The sequence below is a fragment of the Clytia hemisphaerica genome, unplaced genomic scaffold (genome assembly GCF_902728285.1).
Source record: "Clytia hemisphaerica strain Z4C2 unplaced genomic scaffold, Clytia hemisphaerica genome assembly, whole genome shotgun sequence".
Taxonomy (NCBI): domain Eukaryota; kingdom Metazoa; phylum Cnidaria; class Hydrozoa; order Leptothecata; family Clytiidae; genus Clytia; species Clytia hemisphaerica.
In genome coordinates this window covers 725,862-738,949 of record NW_027104471.1, presented here as the reverse complement: position 1 = coordinate 738,949, position 13,088 = coordinate 725,862, and the positions used below count along the sequence as shown (strand labels likewise).

The 13,088-nt window shown below is 35.6% G+C and overlaps 1 protein-coding gene across 2 annotated transcripts; it reads left to right on the top strand.

Moving 5' to 3' along the window:
• Nucleotides 1–3,532: 3,532 nt before the first annotated feature.
• Nucleotides 3,533–10,121, top strand: LOC136821175 (uncharacterized). Of its 2 annotated transcripts, none has more exons than XM_067077407.1 (3): nt 3,533–7,143; nt 9,151–9,261; nt 9,468–10,121. In XM_067077407.1, exons 2-3 carry the CDS (start codon nt 9,225–9,227, stop codon nt 9,749–9,751), a joined length of 321 nt encoding a protein of 106 aa, XP_066933508.1. In that variant the 5' UTR covers nt 3,533–7,143; nt 9,151–9,224; the 3' UTR covers nt 9,752–10,121. The 2 variants fall into 2 exon arrangements, with proteins under 2 accessions (XP_066933508.1, XP_066933509.1); XM_067077408.1 differs by lacking the exon at nt 3,533–7,143 and adding an exon at nt 7,612–7,848.
• The last annotated feature ends 2,967 nt before the right edge of the window (nt 10,122–13,088 follow it).

Genomic DNA, 13,088 nt, shown 5'->3' with positions numbered 1-13,088 from the left:
AGATTTGACAAGCGAGAAAGGAAGCAAGTGTCTTGTATGTTTTTTGGGATCCTACATTTGTGAATGAGTTTCAAAAATGATCAGCACATTAGAAGAAAGTCCACTAAAAATTTGTTTCAGAAAAAAAGCTCTGGAAAAATTGTAGCACTGAATTAAAACATAAAAACTGCTGCAAGTATGAGATTTGGAGGAGAATCACCCACAACAATATAAAGAATATGTAATGAAAGTAAATATTATTCTGCCCAGTCTGTTTTTGTACCATCAAACAAGCAAAAGGTTTTAATACAAGGAACAACTTACCATTTCTGGTGGAATAAATCACTTGATCCTCCCTTTAGGTATTGCCTCCACGATTGGTTCTCATCCATTCACCTGTAAAAACTGTTTCGGCCAGAGAAGAGCTTTGAATAATTTGAAATCTTATCGTGACAAAACAGCATCTTATTCAAAAACTGAGTCTCGTGTGGGTAAAAAGGAATGCGAGAGGATTATGCAACGAAAACAGAAAAAGAACAGCACTATCAAGAAACTATACAAAAAAATGAGCCCTGACCAAATCTAAACGTTGCATACAGAAGCAAATATTGAGCAAAAGCCAATGGCAAAAACACTTTTGGAGAGCTGTCAAAAAGATGAAGTGAGAAAGCTTGTCCTTGACCTGTTCTTCTAATAGAAAGCAAAGAGATAATACCCTTGCTATTAAGAAAGATATCATATAAAAATTTGTTGGGGAAATTGAGAAGTGGAGTGAACCACCAAATTCAAGCCTATAATCAAGGATGTAGCCTCCTACTACCATACTCTCTTGGGCCTGACAAATACAGTTTACTTAAAGATCTGTTTGGCCTTCCTGGTAAAACTTGTGCAAAGGAGCATGGCAAACAAACTAAAATAGAGCTTGGAATGAAACAGAGGTTTTTGAAAGAGGTGTGACCCTTTACCAAGGTTACCCGGTGTTGATGCCACGGATGAAGCTAGAACTCTCAGGATGTTTCTGGAGTTGTTGATAAGGATGGAAAAATAGAAATCATTGGTGAATGCTGGAAACCATATTATGAATGAATGGAAGGAATCAAGAAAGTTGTTAGATGAAATTCTCGATGAGGGGAAAGATTTTGTAGATGAATTTAGTGCTCTCAAGGCTATGTTGACAAGGCTATCCAAGAAGACAGACTTGCAAAAAGCACTGGGATTCATAACTTGATTGCTGCAACAGGAGTCAAATCAAAGCCTTTGATTTATATGGTATGGCCTACACCTAATCTTGGTATCGCTCATGTCATCTGCTTAAAATATGGGATGTTGTCAGGTCTAATTGCTTTCTTACGCCATCTGGAGCAATGCGAAAAGATCCGATCAATTTGATCGGACACTCGTCAGATTCTGCCGGATTCCAACTGGCAGCTGCTGTTACATTGAGACACCCCAAAGCCAGGCACTCGCCACTGGTGTGAAATATTTGACTCTTGGTGCAGGGGAAAGTCAATTGCAGCTCCATATTTTGGCCCTCTTCCATCCATTGCCTACTTCGATTGATCATAACCTCGGCTTTTTCTCAAGTGTTTGAAGTATGAAAACCCTTGATCTAGATCTTTTCCTTGCCAAACTAATTCGTACATTGCCTCCAATCAATCCTTCAGGATTTAAAGTCACTCTTGAGGAATGTGGCAACTTTTATCTCTGTTCCTTTCAACAATGACTTGCTTTTTTGCCCGGTTCCTTGATCAACAATTGTGATGCAGCTTTGAAAGTTTTCACCACGGGTGTTGCAGAGTTCTCCATGAACAGTTCAGGGTCTTCAGGAACATGCCTTTACATCGAGGGTGTGTAGCGCTTTTAAACCTTCCTCCATCCTGAGTGCAACTCAGTATCCACTCAAGAAAGCCTCAGCGAAGGGATTATGTTTTTCGAATTTGGAAGCAATTTTTGAAAATTCAAAGGCAAGCGCTTAAATGCAGTGAAAAATGCAGCAAAAGATCCTTCTAAACGTGTAGATTCCTTACCTATGGTTGTGCAAAAACAGCAGAGATTCTTTTTGCTGCTGGCACTGCCATATGTTAGCCATGTATGCTCATTTTAAGGACCTTGCACTTCTATGCTTTCTCTTTCCAATTGTGGACCAAGACGACCGAAAGAATAATAAGTGAGATTCAGGCAAAACAAACCAGATTCAGTCTTTGGATACACAGCCAACACTTGCGGGGATAATGGAAAAGATATCCAAAGTGCAATCTAACCATACTGCAGAGGACAATATGACAGCTGCAGGTGCAAAAAAAAAAGAGTACAAATAGGCGAAGGTCATCACACAAGCTGAGAATTGCTGAGGCCTCAGACTATGAATACCCGAGACCTTCTGTGATTTTAGGAATCAACTCAAGGAAGCATATAAAGTTGGAGTAGAGAAGGGAAAATCCTATTCAGAAAGTGTACTGTCCTGAAGGAATGGAGTTTTTGGAAAAGAATGGTGGTTTTTTAATCTTAACCAACTTCAAAAACAGTGTCCCAGACGAAAAACGTATTTCTGGAACTATAAGTGAAGAATATGCGTTAGAGAAATTAAAGGTCAAGTCTGCTGAACTTTCTGTCTCTAATAGTGCTGTGAAGGAAGAAATCTTGTGACCAATTATTTTAACCCCAGGGATATTAGTAAAACTTTTGATTCTGAAAAAGGCAAATGTGGAAAGCGGCCAGGAAGGTGAAACAGGTTGAGAAACCTAAAAACTTGGATAAAGGTGAAAATTGTGAAAAAGAGAGGAATGTTGAGAAAGTTGGGAAAAATCTTATTTCTGATGATATCCTGGACCACTGGAGTCTGATGATGTTGAAATAAAGGGTGCAGAAATTTAATTTCAGATAAACGTAGATGGCTTCTCTCTAGAATTGTGAATGGGGAAAAAAAGGAAATACATTTAGCACAGGCATTGAAACTTCTTGTCCCAAGAGAATATGTTTCACGAGAGAGATCAAGGAGACACATTGCTGCAAAATTTTTGCCTGATAGACATGAGGTGGACAAACAGCACAATGTTTTTGCTTTCAGATTTGTGGTAGCTAAAGTTTCTGGAAAGGTTGCCGTTTGTAAGGTTGCTGCTTTGAACAACAATGGCAAGTCTGTTAAAAGTGCGTCAAATTTAGATGAGAGCGTAACATGTCAGCTTATCCCTCTTCAAAAGCTGTCTGAGGAAAAGAATTTGTACATACTTCCAAGAAGATCGTTGTGAGTAATTGGATTAAAGTTTTGAATATCAAGGGTGAGTTGAAAATGTCATGCAATGAAGATGGTGAATACAGTGTGATAGACAAATCATTGAGTGTTTTAGAAGCAGCTGAAGATTCAGATCTGTTGTCTGAGGATCTTAAGTGTGCCAAGCAGCTTTCTAACAGCTTGCCTCCACTAGGTTTTCATGAAGTTAATGATGTTATTGATAAAAAACTAGATCCCAAAACTGAAGAATACTTATATCTTGTGAAGTTCAAAGGAGAAGAACAAAGTGATCCCGTCTGGCTGAGCCAATCTTGTTTGATCGGCCTATCCATTTTTCAAAGAGAAAGGGATTTGCATCTGAAAAGGTTTTTGCATGTGATGAGTCCTTTATGAAATTTGCTTTGAATGCAGAATCTCCTTCAGTCAAAGCAAAGGCCCCCCAAAAGCGACAGTCTAAAATGCCCTCTGACATAAAGAATGCTCTAAAAAGAACTAAAAAGCCAGGAAATCCAATGAAGAGAAAATCCAGTCCTTCTTCCCACATTCCAGAAATAAAGAAAAAGAGAGTTCTATCTGTGGGTGAAACTTCAAAAGCAAAACTGGAAGCGTTTTCTTTTGTTAGGACTGAGGACCAGAAAAAATTGGTGATCGATGTAGATCTTATCATGGTGGACCGGGAAGAAAAAAGTTTTACAACTGACAAAGAAATTTTTAAAGTCTCATTAGAAAAAGTTTCAAGTGGTCAGTGGCTAAATGATGTTGTCATGCAAAAAGTCAATGAAATGATTAAGGTACAATATCCCAGTATTAGGGGCTTGCAAGATCCTTTAAATTCCAAAAGAAAATCAATGCTGAGTCCCGTGCCAGTAGACAACAACTGTACAAGTGTACAAATACATCATAATGGCTGTAAACATTGGGTGCTATCAACCTCTATGGGAAACGATGTTTTTTTGTATGATAGTCTCAATCAAAAACCATCAGAAAACCTCAAAGATCAGTTGTTCTCGTGCTATAGTAATTGCCAAGAGGATGGAAGATTAAAGGTTTGTAAAAAAAGGGTTTTTTTACAAACTGGAGGCGAAGACTGTGGCCTTTACTGTATAGCGTATGCTGTTGACATAGTTAATGGAAGATCTCCAGAGTCAATTTTATATGATCAGGATGTCATGAGAAAACACCTCTTGGATTGTATTGCGAAAGATAATTTGACTCCCTTCCCTGAAAGAGAAATTGTGGATATTTCTGATATCGAAACCTTATGGCCTCCATTTTTCATAACAAGAAAATGATATCCTTAATTTCAATGATCTTTAGCATTCCATTCTATCGCACATTACTATCAACATTTAAAAACTACCCAGGCATTGTTCCATGTATTGCAGCATTCTGGCAACGATGCAACGTTTTGATCGTTTTGTTATTTTTAGCAGCAGTTTTGCTCTTTGTATAGATTAAGCTTTGTTAATTGATGTCTTATTTTTTTGTATATAGCGTTGGAAATTGATTTTGCTATTTAGCTACTCTTCAGTTTTGTTTAGTTTAATCAAATTCTTGTTGAATTTTCGGTTTAAATTTAGTCATAGTTGTATTTAGTTTTACAGTTATATTTAGTTTTAAAGTTATATTTCGTTGATTTTTTATTTAGACTTTTTTCTGTAGATAGGCTCTCAAGCTTTGTTCTAGTTTATAGAGACCAATTTTATTTGTTGATTTACAGGCCAAAACAACCGTAAATATTGAACGAATACAAAAATTTTTATTGATCCTTTGTTCTATAATACAGTGTTGCCCACTGTCAACTTTTTAACTTTTCTGTAACTTCGTGGTCTTATTTTGATTTGTTTTTATGAAATCTACTTTCTTTTTTGTATTGTTTTTAGCATGAATAAACCTTTTTTCATAGATTGGCCTGTATAACAAAAAAATTGGTCTCGTCTAAGGGGACTAGTACCATTAACTCAAATAAACAAACTTCTGCAAAACTTCAAAATATTAAGTGTTGAAAGAAATTAAAAGTTCAAATGACATGAATATTTGACATGAGAAGCAAAATTTGCCACTCTTTGTTTACTGTGGAAGAAAACTGTTATCTAACACATCACAAGAATTTAATGTTGACCACTGAAGTGAAGACCATCTTCAGATGTGAAAGAAGGCAACCGACCGACCGACCGACCGACCGACGAATGAATTATTGAAGCAGAAGATTTGCCAAACAGTTGATCAAATGACCTGTAAAGACCATGTGAACACGAGAAGGCTGAAGAACGAATGAAGAAACACGAGACTGGCATATTATGGCTTGTTTTTTTACTACAGTAAACCCAGAGTAGCAAAATTTCTCGCTTTGTTGTTTTTTCGCTGAATAGTATAAGCGATAATGATACTCGCCGTTTTTGCATTTTTGTGAATTCGGTCGCTTGCTGAGCAGAACACATGTCGGATATTAAATCGATCTTAATCACTATCATAAAATTGTTTTAAAGTTCGGAAAAAGCAAAATTGTTTTCTGTTTTTTTTTTTAATTTTTTGCTAATTGGTATAAGCGATAATGATGATCGCCGTTTTTGCATTTATGTGAATTCGGTCGCTTGCCCAGCAAAAAATACATAACATTTTAATAAGTATACTTTTACTAAGTATTTGATTTTAGGATGGCATAACGTGGCTCTGAGTTTTTTTCTCACACAGTTCAATTTTATATGAGCAACCAAATTCTTTAGGGTGTGTGAGTTTTTTTATCAGAGTCGGATATCCTCACCGAAAAGAGGATATCCCATCTTCGGTACTAGTCCCAGAGTAGGGTGGTTCATTTTGGCCGGACTATCAAACACTTAACCTAACTGGTCTTTTCAATATCTGAATATTTCAAATGTAATTTATTCCAAGAATCTTTTAATAAAAGCCCCAAATGTAAGTTTTTTTCTTTCAAAACGTCTCACTAGACTCCATGGCCTTTTTTTATTACAGTAAAGTGCGTAGTCTGTATGGGGTTATTTGTAACAGTCGCTATTGATTCACCTTCTGTTAGGTTAAGTTGGTAGCGATAGACGAACGGTGCGGGTTGTGGGGCACCGTTTCACCCTACTCTTTAACTTAGAGGAAAAAATTTGTTAAATTTGGATTCAGATTCAATTTTAAGTTATCACTGAAACTTTTTAATTTCAACTCGTTTGATGCTAAATTCCTGTTTCTTACAGCTTATCTCAGGCTTAGGTTTTATTGTTTGCACAGGTGTGTCAAAAGCAAAGCTATCTTAAGTGTTTATATTTTAGTTTCTCGAGTTTTTAGCCAAAATTTCACGAAATTTTGTCTTGTTTAAATTTTTCAAAATCACGAAAAATTCAAAATAGGTTAAAAATTGCGAAATTTTCGAAAATTAAAGAGAATTATTTTTTTGATACTACTTGTTTTAACCCTTTTTCTTCACATATATCTTGAGTGAATCGCGAAAATTAATACACGCGAAAAATTTGGATACATGAGCATTCAGATTAACTATCTTTTTGCAAAATAATTTTATTCAATGTTCATTTTTTCTCAATATGCTAAATAATTCAATCCAACATTATGTATCACAAAGTCTACACTACTCAAGGATGCTTTTAAAACAAGCAGATGAATAAGTTTTGGGAGACAAAGTTTTGTTTAGGTTAGACAGAGCTAAGCATTTTATTGGAGGCTGCATATCTAAACCCGTTATCCACTGCTTTAGAAAATTTTCAAAAATTATTTTGCCTTATTCTTTGACAGATTATTACGATGTTGATCAAACCTTTAATTTAATTTCTTAAAGCTGCTTCTGAAAGTCTTTTTCAAATCAAATAATACAATCTCTAAAGCGCCATTTGTTTTGCTTGCCGTCTGCTGCTCTCTTTTTTCTTTTTTAGATCCAATTGTCAGTTATTCATCTTCGCATCCAAAGCCTGGTAAGTGTTTGTCTTCCGATTTTAATATATTAGTATTCGAGATGTTTAGTGCAAGGTTCAGAGAGACCCCTTAAATCTTAGGTGCCCCCCCTTTCGAGATGCACCTGAAATATAAATGGTGGTTGAAAACCTTTGCAATTTTAGCTTCCGTTATGGCGTATCGGAAAATTTAAATACAAACATCGAAAGCAGCTGGCGAGGCGACCTTTTTTCGATGTGTTTCTGAGAGCATATTTTAGCTAGAAATTTTCATCTGTTCTGATCAGAACTTCCTCGAACTTTAACTAGAAATAAAGATGTGTTCTGACGAGACAGGGGGTTAATCAAGAGAGAATTGATTTAATCTTGTTGCCTAGTAACCCTAGAAATTTTCAGAACACATCTTTCATAGACTAGTAAACTAGTCGTTGAAAACAGACCCATATACAAAAAATTCAAGCTCCAAATCAAAAGAATCGAAGAGGTTTAGGTTGCGTGTCTTTTCTGAATTTCAACGACTAGAAGCTTCTTCCCTCAAAAAACGTTGTTTAATTTTACATTCTTTTTTAGGTTTTTGAGAATCCATCCAACTTTTTTGACTAAATGATATTTCATAGTAACATTAAACATGGGAACATATAAATAAATGAGCATTTTCAAAAATGCAATAAACAGAAAGAAAAACAAATGCAATCCCGCACGGGTCAGACATACAGAAATCTGTAGGTCTCTCCTTACAATTTTAGGTGAAGAAAAAAGGCGTTGGAAGAAGCTTCTAGTCGGTTATTTTCCTTTTCTCTCACGCTCGCTGAATATTTAATTAGTGTTTACATTATTTCATTGACAGTTTTATTATAAGTAATAACCGACTAGTTTACTAGTCTACATCTTTCATGGAGAAAAACAAATATCTTACAAATTTATCTTGACAAACCGTTTTTCCTAGATTTTAGAACACATAATTTGTATAGAAATTTGAAAGGTCATAACATTTGGTCTCCTAGAAGATAAGAACACATATTTCTAAAGATTTCTCCGTCGGCTGCTTCTGAAACATCAGTGATTTTCAGAGAAAATGATTTTTTTATTCTTGCATGGATTTGCTTTAAGGTCATTTGAGAAATACGTGGTCGGATTTTAGAAAACGCATAAAATTTAGTATAAAAAAACATGAAATTTTTGAGTATTTAGGAACGTGCTCACGACTTTTTTCGCCAAACTGAGCCTAAAGTTTTGGGCAGGCTGGAGACATCAAAAATGGTTTGATTTGGCTGAAAATTTGCACACTTATTCCTTGGGTGAATATCTGGGAGTGTTTTTTTTCTTTTTTTTTGTAATTTCGATTTTTGGATCTACTTTCCGAAAAGTAAGCTAAGGAGGCTTAAGGTGGGGGTAGGTAAAGGAGACTAAAGCAGTCATGCCGGCTGCGCAGACCTGACTGAATGACGGAAAGATGTCCAGTGGAAAAACTTAGAGTGTGATTAATTACGTGCGTCCCGTGCCCTCGTGCCTTCGTGCCCACGTGAGTCCCGAAAAAATTTACGTGGGTAGTCCGTGGGTCCCAAAAAAAATTACGTGCGTCCAAAAAGTTTTTTTTACAGTTTTTCACTTTTTTAATTACTTTCTTAAAATCTCGCTGAAAAGACTCACTATGAGACACGTACGCATTTTTTCTATTTTTCATTTATCCACTATGTCAAAATTAAATACTGGCTAGGATTGAACTTTCGAGCCTTCGTCACGTGCTATATTCCTAGATACCAACTTTTTGACCAAAACGTTTTTGAAAGTCACGTTTACTATATTCTCAAAAATGAGTGTCACGTGTACATTTATTTTCTTATATCTTCATTCATCCGCTATGTCAAAATACACTACCGAACGTTCGAATTTTCAACTGCTGGCTTTAAAGCAAGAGCACAAAAAAAACACGTTCGAAAGCTTTCAGTAGCTGTCAATCACAAAACCAAGTGTCACGTTAAATTTTCTTCATTGTTCTTTCAAATAATGTTGCATTTTTCTTTTTAGCTCAATGTTGCATGTATAAAAGGTCGATGAGCAAATGAGCAAATCATTTCCAGCCATTTCATTCAGAGATCAAGATGGGTAACAACAACAGCACATCAACTATCGCTGAAGGTAATATTTCTTTTCAAATTCAGTTTTGTAATCATCTTGGCGCTGATTTTCTCCCTTACGATTTTTTAGAGAAATAATTTTTCTGAAATTGTAAGAACTGGACTATTTTTGTATCGATAGAATGCTTAAATTTCACTGAGTTGATTTCTTAAGCCGGACATTAACGTAATTTCAAATTAATTGCTTTTATTTTTTCTTTTTTTCAGCCACAATCAAAACCTTCCGGCTCAAAGTTCGAAATGACACCAGCTCGGTAGCCGATGTGTTGGTGAAAGCTCATGATAGCCTGGAGAAGACAAACTTAAAAAGAAAGCGAATTCCTCCGAAAACGATTGTTTCGTTGCGTATGCCGACAACATTCCAAGACCTGGTGGTGTCGGCTGCAACAAGGGAAAGGCGAGACCGGATGCTAGTGAACGGCGAGGAGAAGCTGGTATTAGAAATCGACGAAGGTGACGAGATATACATCGTGCTAACAAGAAAGAAGTAACCTATTAACTTTTGTACATATTTTACTTATTTTCTTGTTAGCACTTTTTTCACTTCCAACACCAGTTTCTCCTTTTCGTTCACATAAATTTGTTCTCTAAAGATAAGTAAGCGTCTTGTCTTTTCCTTGTAGCTAATCGAAGAAATCTAGGTCTTCTGTAAATCTGTAAATTCTTTTGGAATTCGTTTTCTTTTGAGGTTTGTTTTTTCCGAATTTTCGTGTGCTTTTATCGTTTTCTTTTATCCAAGCCTTGATTTTCGACTTTGAAATAAACCAGACCTAATGGTGATACGTGACATCCCAACAACTCGCTAATTTTACAAAGTTATTATTTTTAAATATTTTTATATTATTGCTGTAAACAGTAAATGTTTTTTTACTGCTACGAAATAGAGTTTTTTTTTTGTACTATTACTATTTCCTTTGTTTGTGTCAAATCCACTTTCCGCCTAGCCCCAACTTGAATACGACATATTCAGACGCTTTTATTGGATTATTTTTCGAAAGATGGAATTTTGTCCGTAAGCTCTCGTTTTTCGGGGGCTGTTTTTCAGAATTCTAGCTCAATCGGGAAGTTAAATCGAAGTTGAACTTTTCAAAACCCAAATTTGAATCATTGGCTTGAAAAGGTATGGGGAGTCCGTTTTCGAATTTCTGTTCGACTAGAATACGCATTCTTATAAATAATTAACGAGAACTTGAAGGAATAATAAATAGGCTCTTCCCGAAAAGATTCGTTATATGGCTCTACCAAATACATTATTTTTTTTAATTATCTACCCCCGGACATTTCAATGTTTCACCCCACCTCCCTGGACAAGTTCACCCCATGGACATAGTAGTTTTTCAGGATTTTTTCGATACCCATGGACAATATAACTTCGAGCCCCTATGAACGGTCTTTTTCCTGTCTTTCTGGAAGTATAGTGACAAAGTAAAGTTCAACCAGAAGTAGACTCGCTGCTAGAACCGGAAAATTGGGCCTTGTTTCCGAAGAGATCATTTGAATTTATAATATAAGAACATTTAATCATATAACGCACAATTTCGCTCTATCTTGATCACAGTGATCCATATCCAGATAAATAAAATAGCAAAATGATTTTTAAAATGGCGTGGCCAAGTGGTTAAAGGCGATTTCTGAAGCCTTCAGGTCGGTGTTCTCGACTATTTGAGTTTTAAGCCTGAAAATGTTCTTAACATGTTCTTATTTTCACCATTTTGTGAATATATTAGTCCATTTATTTAAGAAACTGTATTTTTATAGAAAGCCTTAAAATCCTTAACTTGTTCTTAACATTTTTGGCCATCCAAGCCTTATGCTCTTTAAAGTTTGGTGTTATAAAAAACGTTTACGGTATGGTGTAATACAAAATTTAGGTATTTTCTCGGGTATTTTTTGATCGAGTATTCGCCCCCCCCCCCTCCTAAAACCCTGGAGAAACTTGCCTGATTTAGGAGAGAAATTCCTCTCTACTGTGTAAATAATAACGATGACGTCATCAACAAGAAATTCCTATCTGTTGTATACGATGACGTCATCAGCTAGAAATTTTTATCTGCTGTACAACAATGACGTCATCAGCTAGAAATTTTTATCTGTTGTACAACAATGACGTCATCAGCTAGAAATTTTTATCTGCTGTACAACAACGACGTCATCATCTAGAAATTTTTATCTGCTGTACAACAACGACGTCATCAGCTAGAAAATTCTATCTGCTGTTCAGTGACAAAATCTCTTCAGCTAGAAGTGTCAAGCAGATAGTTTGTAGGAAATCATGACCCTAGAAAATTGGACCTGCTGTACAATTTGAACTAAAATCTCCCATCTGGCAAAATACAGCAGATATTCTTATAAATCGCTCGTTGGATGCTTCTGCCGGCTAGTTGTTATTTAATATTTTTATTAATGACTTATTTTATATTATAAAAGAGATATCAAATTTTGCAGATGATAATACTTTATCATCGTCTGGCCCCAGCATAGACGATGTCAATCTAAAACTTTTGCGTCAACTACGCATAGTTCTTGATTGGTTTAAGCATAACTCAATGGTTGCAAACCCCTCAAAATTTCAACTAATATATCCCGGCACCTTCAACACAAATCTTTCTCTTCCGATAGAAAAAAATAACATCAAAAGTGTTGATGTTGTTAAGCTTTTGGCCATAAAAATTGACAGCAGACTGTCATTCATTCCTCATATCACCGAGTTATGTAAAAAATCAAACCAAAAACTCCGGGCATTAAGAAGGGTAAGAAATTTCTTATCGGAAGACAAAGCAAAACTTCTCGTTAACTCTTATATTCTTTCACCCTTTAATTATTGCCCACTTGTTTGGATGTTCTGTGGAAAGGGGGGAAATAGCCTGATTGAGAAAGGCCATCACAGAGCACTTTGTGCTCTGAAAAATAAATCAATCTCGAACTATGGTACCTTATTAACTGATTGCAACTCTGTAGATATTCATGCACGAAATCTTAAACTCCTCATAACTGAAGTTTTTAAATCTACGCATGGCCTTGGGCCGCGTATTATGCATGGTATATTCACAACCTTGCAATCTCGTTATACACTTCGTTCCGGTCATACTCTAATCTTGCCATCATATAAAAAATATAACAGTGCTTTTGGAGTCAATACGTTTGACTTTAGAGCTGTATCTTCTTGGAATAAACTACCATCTTCCGTTAAATCAAACGATGATCTTAACACTTTTCTTAAAGCTCTAAACGAAAGCGATATACTTTCCAAATGCACATGCAAAAATTGTAAATAGTTTTTCGTTTTCTTTTTCTTAGGATTTTATTTTAATAGCTTTTATATAATATTTTTACGACAGTTGGACTTAGAATTTACTTTTGTATTCTCTAGCAGGTTTTTACCCAACTTTAAATAAAGAATAAATAAAAATAAAGTAAATATTTTATGCACAGTTCGCGAATCGTGCATCGTAAATCGTTAGACCGTGCATCTTAAATTACACCAACCCTTCATATTGAGTCACTTTTATTTGTGTTTATTTTTACTTTTTCTCACATTGAGTTGCTTCTTTCCTTTTGGTAGATTTAGATCATGCTGTGCATTTTTGCTTTTGAGATACTTCCAAAGAATTACGAAAAATGAAGAAGTCTCACTCCTTGCGATCTATTCTGCTATTGAAGTTAAAGTTAAAGTTTAGGTTTGGGTTTGATCCATCATCTTGTCTGTGTCATCCGCCATCTTTTTTTTGCATGTTTTATGTATTGTATGTTTGTTTTCTCAGTCATTTTCTTGCACGGCATTTCGGACTTTAGGTGTCGAACCGGGTTCTGGGCCTACTTTTTGAAAAT